The sequence below is a fragment of the Lineus longissimus genome, chromosome 19 (assembly GCF_910592395.1).
Source record: "Lineus longissimus chromosome 19, tnLinLong1.2, whole genome shotgun sequence".
NCBI classification, from domain to species: Eukaryota; Metazoa; Nemertea; class Pilidiophora; order Heteronemertea; family Lineidae; genus Lineus; species Lineus longissimus.
In genome coordinates, this window is record NC_088326.1 from 1,418,849 (window position 1) to 1,432,651 (window position 13,803).

Genomic DNA, 13,803 nt, shown 5'->3' on the forward strand with positions numbered 1-13,803 from the left:
AAACTGTTATTTTGTTATTTTTCAAATGCAAATACTCCCTCAGTCAAAAAAGGCGCCACCAACGGCAAGAGAAAGAAACTAACCAAGAAAGCTTGTATTATGTTCTTGCGGGTATGATTGGCTAGAAAAATGTGATCCACCTCTCGCCCAATCGGAAACGCCGAAACACAAACAGGGTATAGGTGATTAAGTTTCTTTTTCGCCGCCAGTGGCGTTCGACGAGAAATTTCGTGAAAGCCATCACCACAGCACCACAGAAGGACATATTCATACTAGATAGAAGGCAACACTGCGCATGACCGAAACACACCAAGTTCAAACACAAGTCGTACCGAACGCTATTGGTTCCTCTGACGAATAATCCCACCAATCACCTGCGATACTGGGGACCACGTGATCATGATTATCCAATAGAATTTAAGCTGGGCCTCAGCCGCTACAAGAATAAAACAGTGTTAGGTTGACAGTCGGGAATCACATTAGACTGCTTGTGGTTCGGGCCTCTTGGTATACAACACTTCTTAAGGCCTAAAGACACCAAGAAGCTTTCGAATAAAGGTACTCGAAGATGAGGAAGGCATTCTTCTCCTCAGGGAGTGATTGATGAAAGATAACCTGCTGGGCAATTTGCTCCGTTGACACAGTCTATGTGATCGGCATGAGTATCATCTCAAGTCCGCCAGGGAGTCCAGAAAGTATATTGGAGCATGATTTGCTACTATTTGTAGTTAGGTTACAGCATATTTGGTGCGACCCTATCATTGATATGAAAATCGACACATTACAGGATCATAAGAAGTGATTTATCTGGATGTGATGATGACGTCATGAACATGTCTACAGCCAAGATTTTTCTGGCTTTTTTTATGAATTTCTTTGCCAAATGATGGCCATCTTTTTGATACAAAAATATCCTGCATTTATACAGCTGCAAGAGGAGGAACCAGGTCAACATAAGTGAGAAAACATGCGCATGACGTCATCAATAATTGTGTAAATAAACAAGATACATATGTAAATGAACCTACCCTGCATATGAGACGGCGTTGCCTGTGCTGTTTTGCACGTAGCCAAGAGGCCACATACCTCCTGACCGCATTGCAATGTAATTTTGCAGATTTGCTGAAAAAAAGAGCAAAATTATTAAGACTATGACATCTGAGGCCAAGGGCAACGGGAAACGTGCAAAAGAAAAAAATATATTCGAGCGTCAGTTGAAAAAAACTATCATTCATTCTCAGTACACGAACATCATTCCCAAAGCTTCAAGATTTCTTTTCCTTTTTATTTCAGACTGGGTCCACAAAATCGAAAGAGGGCTTTCATACTCTTCTCTTAGCTAATCACACTGGGGTGGCTCATGCATTACGCTGGTACCGACAGCATTTCTATAACATCTATTTGATTTCTCCGAATTAATGGTTCTCATGGGCGCCATAAGGTGGAAGCACTCCCCCAAAATATATTCTCCGACGCCATTTTGGCCTCCCATGTTCACAGACAACCAACGAACAAAATGTATTGAGATCAGGTGTTGGTATTTTTAACACTAGACATGCTAGACTTCACACCACCAGACAGTTGCGTGTGTGAAGATGCTTAACTTGTATTGTTAGCCCAAATAGTCATATCGAAGATAATCTATTGATTTAAATGCCTGTTTTAGCGACTGTCCCGACCAAGCCACTTGAAAATTGACACTTTTATGTATGATTTGACATGGATTATTCTAGAATAGATAAGAATGTTACACAACAACGATAGTGTTTGTCTAAGACTTGAATGACAAACCCCCCAACTATCTCCAGTGTATTGTGCATGTGTTGTCAATGTATGTGGTGTGCTACTGTACTGTTTCTTTGGTCGAAAGATTGTAAAAAAAGATTTGTTAATTTTCCTTGCATTTGGTTATGGTCGCATGGTCACGTTGAGCTATACGTCATACGGAACGAGATGAACTGGGCCACAAAGAACTCGACACTAACTTTATAGCACCCTATTGCTTAATATCATGTTATTTCATATGCAGGTTTTGTTGGACGTCTGCCTTCTGTATGAATTCTACTAGATGTCGTGTGACAAACTGCTGAAAATCGCATGCATCTAGATACTCTTTGTAGTTGTATCATACTTCGGTGTACGTGTATTGCAGTTTAACGTCAGTTTTATTAGCAATAAAATGTGCCAATTTAGTAACTTTTTTTCCCACCTGAATCATGTGATCAGGTAGACCAACATTAATGAGGTCATCGGTTTAAAAAAATACCATATCCGTTATATCGTATATATTTAGCCACTGTTACTTTGTTACCAACCAAAGGAAATTTTGTGAAATGCCAAGTCACTATTTCTGCGGACCTGCTCTTGTGGCGGCCATCTTGTCTGTTTTTAAAAGGCCATTAAATTGTCTAGGAAGTTAAATGGGCGTGTAAATAGTCAAAACAATGCTTTTCTAGGCTTTCTGAGTATGAACCAAAATACCGACACAACTTTAACAAGATTATTCACGTGTTTTGCCTCTAGGAAAATTAGTAAACAAATAAACACGATCGTGAATTGAAGTTTGGGCCTTCAGGGTGCCCAGGCAGCGACAAGAAACGCCAATGAAGGGAAATTAATTGTTGCCATTATTAAAGGGATTAAGGCCTATTTTACATGATTTTATGACTTGTTGGTTAGGATTAGCACTTTATCTATTCATACACAGTTACTAGCTCTTTCAGGTCGTCACGGTGACTTTAAACTGTTATTTTGTTCAAGATTATTCATTATTAGATGAAGTGTCGTGAACTCGCTTCAGGAACCCCAGGGTGTTTCTTTAGTTTAAAGATAAGTAGGCTTCAATGAAGTGGAGGTACAATGTATATTCATTACAAGTTCATTAGTCAATTATACGATCGTCACTTCAATACATTTCTGAACACTGTATCCATTGAATTTGAAGCAATTCTATTCATTGTTGTTCACATGGTTACCGTATTGTCTGATGTTGCTGTCGAAAAGCGCTGCCAAGGCACTTGATCATATACGTCCTGGTCAGGGGCTAAGTCCAACAGAAATCGCATGAACTGATAGCAGCCATAAGAATATTCTTTCAATGGCATTCCGAATATCACCCATCCTTCCTTGTTTATAATAGCCACTACAATAAGTTCCTTAATTGCTTTGTTGATAGATAAGAAAATGGACGGGATTTGATAAAAGCTATATCAGTTGGAGATATTAGCCAGCTTTTCTTTTGTCACTCTCTCATCCCCTAATGAGTTTTTTTCATGCAGGTGATTTATGACCAAGAATGGCCCTATAACCTAAAGACTAGGGTTCGAACAGGGGGATAGATAGAGTATAATGGCACTTACAACGTCGTAGTTCATTTGTGTAGTCATCCTGGGCACCAAACTCTAAAATTATAGTAAATACATGGACTCAGTATACAGAGGAATAACTGGGGTGAGGTTACCATATCCTTCAACCAAGGACTACAGTATGATTCATGCAAAACAAAAATATGACCATCTAGCTAACTTTAAGGAACATCGTCGTCCACATCTCATACAATCCTCGGTGACACAATCTTGAAAAACCCACAAAATATTCTTTTACTAAATTTCTGCAATGTAGCTTTGATCAATCCTTTTAGGAGCTATTCAAGAAGAAAAACAAAAAAACATGATATTTTTTTGTGTCACCTAGTACTATGTGGCACGTCAGAGAAACTTGGTTGAAGGAGGTCCATGCATTCTACTACTAATGGGTAGGCTATATTCGTTTTTGAATCTCTTACTCGCAATTCTGTATCCTTGCCTCAATCGGCATTTTTACATGGTAATTGCATGGGCCATTCGCATGCATTTAGGTTCTTTCCTTTCCATGAGTTCAGATTTTCACACGACCCCCGCCATAACACTCAAGCAGCGCAAACACGTGTTAGATAATATCATTTCGCTTCATTTGCTCGCTCAAGACTGAGTCAATATGCGTCATTTTATACAAAGGGTGACATTAGTATGTGCATGCAAGAGGTGAATACACGATAACATGCATACCAGGCAGTTACGTCATTACAAAGGCGAACTACTATCTCAGGAAATTCCAGGAGCTTTTAGTGTTTTCGTTCAAATTTACAAGTTTAAGCTTGAAATCAGAAAAATTGCCCGAATGATCAGTAAGACGGTGTTACAAACGGATGTTGATCAGTTTAAATCGCGTTTGCAGTTAGATTATTGAAAGTGTTTCTTTTGATATGATTTTCTGATGTCATAGTTGACGTCAGGTTCAGTGGTTTGCCAACATTTGGGGTATTTAATAAAAAAAGGCAATAAAACATTCCTAGTCATAACAAGACCTAGACATAACAAGACAAGGAAATATACATATCTTTTTACATTCATATTTCAGAATGACGTACTGCATGATATAGTGATATCATACATATTCACAACAGTCCGTATGAAGGAGAAAAAAACCCTAAATACCTTCCTTTATTTGATGACAAAAGTTTTAAGGCGAAGGTTGAAATATTTGTGGTAAAAGTCAGTTTTGGAGCACTATCAATTCAAATCTCAGGCTTTATACTCAGTTGTTATTATGCTCTTCTTTCACTGTCAAAGATCTACGACCTAATTTAACGGAAATGTTGAGACTTGTAATTTATATGTGTTGGTGTGAAAAGTGAAACCCCATTTATTAACGGTCTTTGTATTGGTTAAATGGCTCAAACCGACCGAAAAATTACACTCATATATTGTCACCTAAATCATGTGTATGAAATCATTTTCATTATGTATCGTGTAAATGATTCGTGTTGGTTGTCTGTGGTTTATGATTATGTCTGGAGTTGGTGTAGATATAGTCTCCTTAAAGTGTCTACGTCATCATTTTTATTCCCCTATCCCAAATGATGGTGTTGATGTTCACATTCCCGATGTACAGTTTCGACTAAGTAGAAGAGGATACCAGTTCATGACCTCATTTGGTCTTAAAATTGCTCTGACCGTTCACCATAGCATAGATTTTTTTCTTATAAGTTTCAACGTCAGCAAATTCGAATTTCCCTATCTCTAATAACGGTGTATGTGTCTACACGCCACATTTATCGTTCCGACACAAAAGTCTTACAATCACCTGGGCATCAGTTACGCTTTAAACAATCATAGTGCATACTTAACATTTTATTCTAGTTTAGAATGTTCGCTGCATGGGACTAATTGAAAAATGGTATATTTCCCTTGGCCAGGGTTTGAGAAACGGACCTTTGAAGACATATGTGATCGAAGTACATGAAGTGTATTTAACTTCAACGTGTGTCTATATGTAGCAATGTGATTAGACTAAAAACATGAAGAAGAAAATCTCCAGAATACAGTTAGATACTGCTGTATTATTTGATCGTGCAGAGTAAAAGTGTACTTAAGTTAAAATACAAAGGGTTAAGAATGACGTAACAAACATGCAAATTAGCAGAAAGCAGAAAATATTCACCGATGCATTTCGTACAGATATAATAGTCATTCATTATCAAGAAGTGTTTGCATTCGAGGCACACATCAGAACCACAAAAGAACAGTTCGCTATATTTTCAAAGAAAATCGTCAAAAGTAGATTTTTTGACTGTAGACAGACCGCCCCTGTGATTATTGGCCTAATCGTTTCTTTGTCAGTCCTCTGGCGTGAGGGGTCTGTTGTGCAAACGCGTGACGGACTGAGACCCATTTGGGGACAATTTGGGAAGAAAAGAAAAAATCTGACAAAAAGGGAAATTAAATCTACATAAAAAATTCTTTTGACTGGCTTACCAAGGTCAAGAAGAGAATTAGGGTTTTTCAGTACGAGACTTTTAAACCCAGCTCCCAGTGAGTCTGTTTCCTTCTCTTTACATGCTTGAAGCAAAGAGCATTTGTATTGTTGCTGGTTTTGGGCGAGGCTGTGTGTCAATGTTTCGTCATTAGCAGCAGGTTCCAATTCGTCCAAACTGTGATATACATCATTGCAAAGTATGTATGCATACAAAATTATCTTGCAGTGGAAGTACTGGTTTTTGATGGAGCGTATTTCATTGTTGTTTCGCTGGAGCAAGGGAGCCCTGTTAGGCTAAGAACAAAGCCATTCAAAACACAAAATATGCAAAAGACATGCTTCTTACCTGTTAAACAGTTATTATTTCTAGGTTTAGCTCCTAAATATGCTAAATTTACATTTGCTTTTCGGCCGTCTATCGTCGGGTTGGGATTTTCAATAGCTTTTTCTGCGCCAATTTTATCTGACATCGTGACCTGAAATGAGAAGGGGAGGACTTGGTCAGAAACAGCACATGCCATCGCAAATTAGTACAGCAGCTGGAGTACCAGCCAAATGTGCATCAAGAAGTATCCTGGAAAATATTGGAGTACTACAAGGTTCTTCCCTGTCACCAGGACTATCTTATATTTACACTGGCCATAGAATCAGGGCCACGATGCACAATTATGTATACGGAAACAGGACCGGTAGTTGGACTTATACAGTGTGTAGACGTGTACAGAAGTCCGTGGTCTATCTATGAACGCCGACTGGTTAAAAAAGGGGACCATAAGGATGCTACAAAATAATTTCTAATGCTCCGGTATTTTCATCTATATGTTGGATTCTCATTCAGTCGGGGTCTGAGCATCTCAAGGTCAACCCTTAGAGTAACTAGTTACTCTATAAGGTCCATCCATATCCATGGCAATCCATGAAAGTCAATGATTAATTCCTAATCAATCCAGGTGGGATCGCCAATGTAGTTAGGAGGATTAAATCAAGTGCTTGCAAATCTCTTCCTTGGCAAGCTAATCAGGCATCTGTTGGTAGGCAAGCAATTATGCTGGAACCCCTCCAGGAATCCAGAATGATTCAGGATAGAGGATTCTGTATGCACAACTGTGTGTACTGTTAGTAAGTGCTGGGCGATTGCGTAATGCTTTCTATCGATCAGCTGAAATAGCTTCGTATAATGCCAAGCTTCTCCGTATTCTGCAAGGTTATGCTAGATTGTTGGCATAGCTTTATTCATTGGAATCTCATAAAAGCAGTTGGGGTTTCAAACATGTGTTCAGCATTTCTGGTTTGCTTCACATTCTCAGTCATCTCGGGCAGATACTATCAACATAATTGCTGGTACCTGATCATGAGATAGAAGTAGACGAATGTACCCATCGCCGCAGATGGCTACGTTTAGTTTTTGATACTTTTTCTTGAAAATTGTCCGACCTTTGATGGGGCATATGATGCACACAATGTATGTTCAACTTTTCAACGTAAATAACGCTGATCATTAGTGTTTGTTTAAAGGATCGAGTCTGACGAGGAATGCCGAACACTGGTCTTCTACAGAACTCAAGCCATAGCCTTCATTGGACCACAAAGGATCTACACCACGAATAAGAGTTGTTTTTACAACTTTTCAGCTTAGTTAGGCTTTATACTGTTCACCTTCCGTTATATGTACACTGTCATGCGTATAACTACACAGTAACGACTTGGGTCGTAAATCGTACGTCACAGTCACGGTTTGAATGGTATGGGGATTTTTTCGTAGAACAGGTTAAGAAATCTCGATCACAATTTCCTTTCTGTTCAATACTTTCGCCAAAGAGGCTTTAGCTGAATTTTTGCTTTATCAATCGCTAAAATTCTGCCTGTAGCTTTCAATTGTAACGACTCGTTTGTCGACTGCAGCTCTGCCATTAGCATTTGCCTTCTCGAAAGCCAACAAAGTTATTGAGAACGAGATAATACAGGAGCACTCATTCACTTCGTAGTGGATCAACGCTGTCAAAACCCATGCTGAGATCCAATTCTGTCTCAAAAAGTCTAAATCAAGATGTTAAGTAACTGCTTACAATTCAAGACATTCATAGAAATTTAAGGGTTAAGACCAATAGACATTTACAACAACTCTAACACAGGCAATAAATGGGTAATATTTTGAAGATTGTCTAATCAAGCATGTAAGACTATATCTAACGGGTTTGAATTTGCCAAGATGATACAACTCAGTCAACAGGAAAGAACGACAATTGTGTCATCGCGACAATGGTGTCTACATATCTCAGCCGGCGGACAAAGGCCCTGTGAGTTCTCTTGACTTCGCCTTTAGAATTCGTCTTGTAATGAGGCCTAGCCGTCATTGTCGACTCGATTGATAACTGCTTATTAATCAGATCGTTCCCTGACTGTTCACTAACGTATGTGTAGGTCAAGCTGGGCTACGCAAAGCTGGAAAGGAATATGTCTAGTTTTCGCCCGAGCTGAGATCTCCAAGCCACCGAGAAGATGTTACAGGATCGAACGCTGCGGAAAAGGATATAGGTGACGACATTTGAGTGAAGCAAACCACGTGTGGTGATGACTGTTACGTCATTGTGAGACGCCACGTCTTCAATCTGTAGAAAGTTGGAGCAAATCGTCTTGCTACCGATTCGACCTACTTTCTCACCAGGCCACCCTCGTCTAATCAAGTCATTCTGGTTCGATATACTTGTCTAATTGTTTGTTTGATTTATTCATAGATTGTTTCTCTAATGTTTCAATCACTCCGGTGAGCCCTGCGGCGTCGTGCATTGCTCAAGCAAACACACACGAGCTTGACATGAAAAGGACATGGCCCTCTTGACATCAAGTACGGCTTCTTTAATCTAAAGACTTTACTTAAACAAAGCGGGGGCCTGAGCTAAATTTGGTATACTACGCACTGCACACTGAGATGTGTATAAATGTATTGATCTATGCACTGCCTGGACATGTGGGAATGTCTTGTTGTGAAACTTTTCAGAGGACTTGTTGCTGGTAGACAGATACATATATTGTATTATAGAGAACTGCATGCTGCCTTCTCCATTGCAAATATAGGGTGTATAGTAAACGTTGGGCGATGATTGATACAATACTGACACCGACCAGAAAGTAATCGGCTGTCTACCGTATGACCGCTGAAGGACGATGCCCAAAGAATCGTGTCGTGAAAAAAACAGGTGACCAGCTAAAATTAGAGCAGATTATGCTGGCACGTGCCCACGGACACTGGAGAGAACTGTCCAGCTGGACAAACGATAAAACCCGGACGCGAGCATTCAACCACATCGTTCTTTGTCTTACTTCTTTCGCGGGCAGGTTTCGCTGGGTGCCACTGACCAGTTTGGAGGTCGTTGACTTAACACCTGTGTAAGGTCAGCGGTGGATGAGACAGAATTGCATTCTGATTTTGATTACAATTTCCTTCATGATTGCCCTAAGAGATGACAGCAGCCTGCATTACATTAACAAGGTCAATGTTTGGACTTCAGCGATGGCAGCTGCCTTTGTTTGTCAACTGCCTTCATTATACAAGACTGCACTGTTTGTAAACTGATGAACGTTCAGCCAAAGTTATGATAACTGACAGAAGCTGATGACAACAAGGCCAACAGCGCTAAAGATTCTTGAAGAGTGTGAAATGATGATGTCAATGTGACCAGGTTTCAGGCTTGTGTGCTCAGCAATGAGCCAATATTTTTCTTTTGCATTGTCTATAGTTGTTGGAGTTCGTAAATTGAATTTGGCCGGATCAGCGGAGGTTGGAGCAAGGACGATTCATTGTTTTCTTTGGTTGAAGCGATCCACATCAAACTTTCATAGAGTTACTGTTCGCTTTTAAAAACAAAAATAATTGTATCGAAATAATGTTGCTACAGACGCATAGATACCATTATCACCCCATAATCACTGATACGAATCTGTATCCAAGTAGCGCCAGTTGTTGGTTCAGGCTTCACTATCATAACCAGCATCCTCTAATTATACGGCGGATGAACACAAATATAAAACAAATCACTTCCAAATTTGCATATATAATGTCACTACAAATCCGTGCGAATCTGAGTGTAGACCGACATGAAACAGACATTCGACCCTGATCAAACGTGTCACAGCATGGTTCACCTGTATTTGTCCTTTTTAATTAAATGCTAATTAAAACCAGATCTGACAATAGGAACAGGTTGAATATTACTAATTTTATGCGTTCTATTATCTTATTTTGATGTTTACCACCTGGAGACAATGGCGGATTTACATTTCCTTCTAACACATGCCATGATAAAATACTTAGTACTTTGATAGGGGATACTTTTTTTAGTGTTTTTGCTAACAATAACAAAACCAAATCTAAGTACTAACCAAAGTAAGTCGAAATCTAAACGAACTGTACAATGAGCAACCTGTGTTTTGACTAGTCTCAAATTGCCGGAGAAAATCTTATCCCACAAAAAGTACAAAAAATGAAAGACGTGTTCGTTTTTGCAATCAAGAATGTTCATACAACAAAGACCTGCTGAACAAAATATTCGGAAATATTTTGAGTGATTTTGTGCGATTTGGTTAATCTTCAAAGCAAGCAGACGAGGCTAAGTGGGTAGCTCTAAAAGATGACGCCCAAGGCCCGGTGTCTGACCTCACGAGGTGCTTTTTTTTGAGTGGTCGGAAAACAGTAGCCCATTGTTACCCAGAAAGGCAAAACGTGTGGCTAGCGTTTGAGCAGTTAGCGGAACTTCTGTGAGATTCTCAGTGAAGAAAATGCCCTCAATGGCCTCACCAATTGCTGATGATATCAACATATTGGAGGAAAAGAAAACCATCGCCGCATACAATAACATGCATGTACACAGTAGCCTACATGCATGCAGCGCATAAGCCAAGAAGCTTCAAGAGATAGCATGTGAATTTCTCCAGGTGAAACACACATGGTTTCGCTATCTAAGCAGGATACACTGTGAGTGTACACCATCGGTATGTGTACTTTGTCTGTCGAGAACCCAGTAGCGTGGAATCGCTCCACGTGTGTCCATTATCCGAGCATGCCGTAAAATAAATATATCGGTGCCCTGTCCCCGAGCATGACGTGTGAAGCTTCGCTCCTGCTGGCGTTTTGGTTGGTGAGAATGTTCAACAATTTTTTTCATCGCTATCTCATCCATTTATCTTAGTATTTTCAAAGCCTAATTCCATAGCACAAAGGATTTTGGTTGGTTTTGCAGGTTTTTCGTGACCAAGTCGAAACAAATATTGCTCTATCTTTTCACGATCTTTTCATCATATCATGACAAATACATAAACCTTCCTTGGTGTACTATCAAAGTAATTAGTTATTCCTCCAAGGTTGGACAATTGGTCGAGGACAAAGCGCTCACCATGTCGTGTCCATTGACACCGACCCCCACTGCGAAACGTCGCAGTGACCGCCAAATGGCATTGCTGAATCATTTAGTGACATCTCAGGTAATAATTATAGACATCAATAATTATCCAAGACGACGATTAAGCTAGCATGGCTCACTTCTCCATTGCCTTCAGAAGTCACGGCCATGCACACTGTCATTAACCGTTATGATTTCCTAGCATTTTTTCCCTTCCAACCACAAAACAGGTCAACTATTGAACCAGGTCGAATTCGTCTATTGTCCACATGTGAGTGGAACATATGATTAAAAAATATCTCTTTTTTGCCATCATATCTTCTTACAATACATACCAACCATAATAGAATGGACATACGACAAATATTGACTACATGTACTGTATTTCAATATTATCTGCTAGATTTTTTTGCGTTATTCTTCGTCTCCGATGATCGCCAAACTTTTTGACATCGACAACGCAAATCTGATTTTTCGTGGCCCAGTTTCAAGCCAAAGCCTATCAAAAAGACCACGGCTTGCCAGGGACCATGATACAAATATCCGAGGCTGTGCCATGGAGTAGCTTCACTGAGAATGCCGATGGGAACGCTGGGACCGTGAATTGCTCAAGTAAAAACTTCATCAACAATCAACTACATAGGGTTAACACCGTCTTAGACGGTTGTCAAACAAGACTTAGGCAATTACGTCACATCAGCGTCGTAAGATCAACTCAGGAGTGCTTTTAGAATAAAGGTGAGATCTGATATCAAAGACTGTCCAGGAACGAGGTTTCATAGAATCATTTCATATGTTTTCATTTAGAGATTGATCGAATATCCGTTTTGGTTAACTCCATCGCAAAACCACACAAGACATTCTCGGCCCGGAAACAAGGTGAAAAGCACGTGCTAGAGATAGGTTCGCAGTTACAAAGGCCTCGGCCATCAACGAAGCTTTCATGAGCATTTCATCTTATCTCAAGCATTTGCATTGGGGAAGATCGCGAAGACCAGGCTTCCGTTACCATGATGAAAGTAATGACGAAAAAGAAACTAAATAATCAGCAAACATAAGAAAAGATACAATCTACTTACAAATCCGTATCCCCGGCTTTTTTCCGTCAGTTTGTCGGTGATCACAACTGCTTCCTCAATATCTCCAAACTCCTCAAAGTATTTCCTAAGACTCTCATTTGTCGTGTGGTAGGGTAGGCCCCCCACAAAAAGTTTCGTGAGAGTTGTGTCTTTCTGGCAGGGGTACGGCCCCGAGCCCTGCAACGAAACCTGCGACATGACGGGTTGCTGAAGCTGCTGGATGGACTGTCCCTGGACTGCCTGTGCGACTGATGCTCTGACTGCTGACTCCATTGCGAAATAAATATAATAAATAAACTATACAAATTTATATATAAAGTGTCTGGGTAAAATCCGTGTATCCCCCGAGAGTTTATCACAGTGAAATGGTGTTACTCCTTCGGTAGCCTAAACTGTACTAAAGAAACGCTCACCTGGCCAGATTATTTGTATACGCACGCGGTCAGCCATACACCTGACAGTTAGCTCATTTGCATATTAAGCGCCGCCCTGCGGATGAATAACCAAGCGGCGTGTGCGCACCTGCATTTCGCAGAGAAAAGAAACATTTCATGATATGAATGGTGTATATAGTTTTTATCAACTGAGTGATATTCCGAATTTTTAGCTCTTTCGGGTACTTTGGCTAACCCCCAGGGCTAACCTTAAATTTGTCTAACAATGACCTTCAATATTGGCCTAAATGGTAAAAAGTAATGACTTCTCACGAGCTTTAATTTGCTAATGATAACTGAAGTATTACCCTCATTACTAATTATGGAAAGGAAGAGCAAAATCGGAGTAACCAAAGAGGCAACCGAAATTTGGTCGACATTTATACGAAGCTAAATCTCACGTCTCATCAGCGCTCCTATCGACGTCACGTGGAACTGAAAATGCGACAAAATGGGTGACCCTGGGCAGCCATTTTCATTTGACATTTACTGAATGCACATTTTGTCAGCAACCCTCGAATCAAATCTATATCATGACAATGTGCAATACAGTCATGATTGTTGTAAGGTTTTGGCAGCTGCGAATGACGTAGGCCCTATCAGGACCACGTGCCCAATATCGCCAAATCTATCGATTGTCTCAAAACATAAAGCTCAGTTGCGGATCGTAACTTGCAATTCATATTCAAACAAGTGCAGAATGATTACCCCCGCGACTCCCATCACAAAGTGTGTACAAAAATTAACGATATTCCAGATTTAGCAGATTTTTATGATTTGTTTACTTTTTCATGATTTGCATAATCTCGTTGCGACGAGATTGAATCGTTGCTTTCAAATGTCGTGCCAATGTTTCAGTAATGAGACAAATGCGTTACTGTTGCTATTTGTGAAGTTGCTTGCTGTTTTTTTTGTTGACATTTTTAAAAATTAGTTAAATTCGGCCCAAAAAGGACAACAACGTCTTCTAATGCACCGCTGTTATTATTGCGATGTGTTCCCAACAGCTGCCCGCGGTAATCACAAAAGAAACAGTTAGGTCTTTCAAAGGGAATCTCGAAAATTTGTTTTGGTAAAACTGCCTTAATTGGTAATTAG

General features: G+C 40.0%; 1 protein-coding gene across 2 annotated transcripts in view; it reads right to left on the reverse strand.

Moving 5' to 3' along the window:
* The window catches only part of LOC135503021 (RNA-binding protein 38-like), a 32,592-nt gene extending 19,935 nt beyond the window's left edge, over positions 1-12,657 (reverse strand). The window contains exons 1-4 of one of the 2 annotated variants that reach the window (XM_064796277.1): positions 12,272-12,657; positions 6,143-6,272; positions 3,360-3,401; positions 1,029-1,122 (exon numbers count right to left, since the gene is read on the reverse strand). In XM_064796277.1, coding sequence (XP_064652347.1) covers positions 1,029-1,122; positions 3,360-3,401; positions 6,143-6,272; positions 12,272-12,544 — 539 coding nt within the window. In that variant the 5' untranslated portion in view covers positions 12,545-12,657. The remainder of the gene's footprint in view (positions 1-1,028; positions 1,123-3,359; positions 3,402-6,142; positions 6,273-12,271) is intronic. The other variant, XM_064796278.1, reaches the window with a different exon arrangement.
* Positions 12,658-13,803: the final 1,146 nt, after the last annotated feature.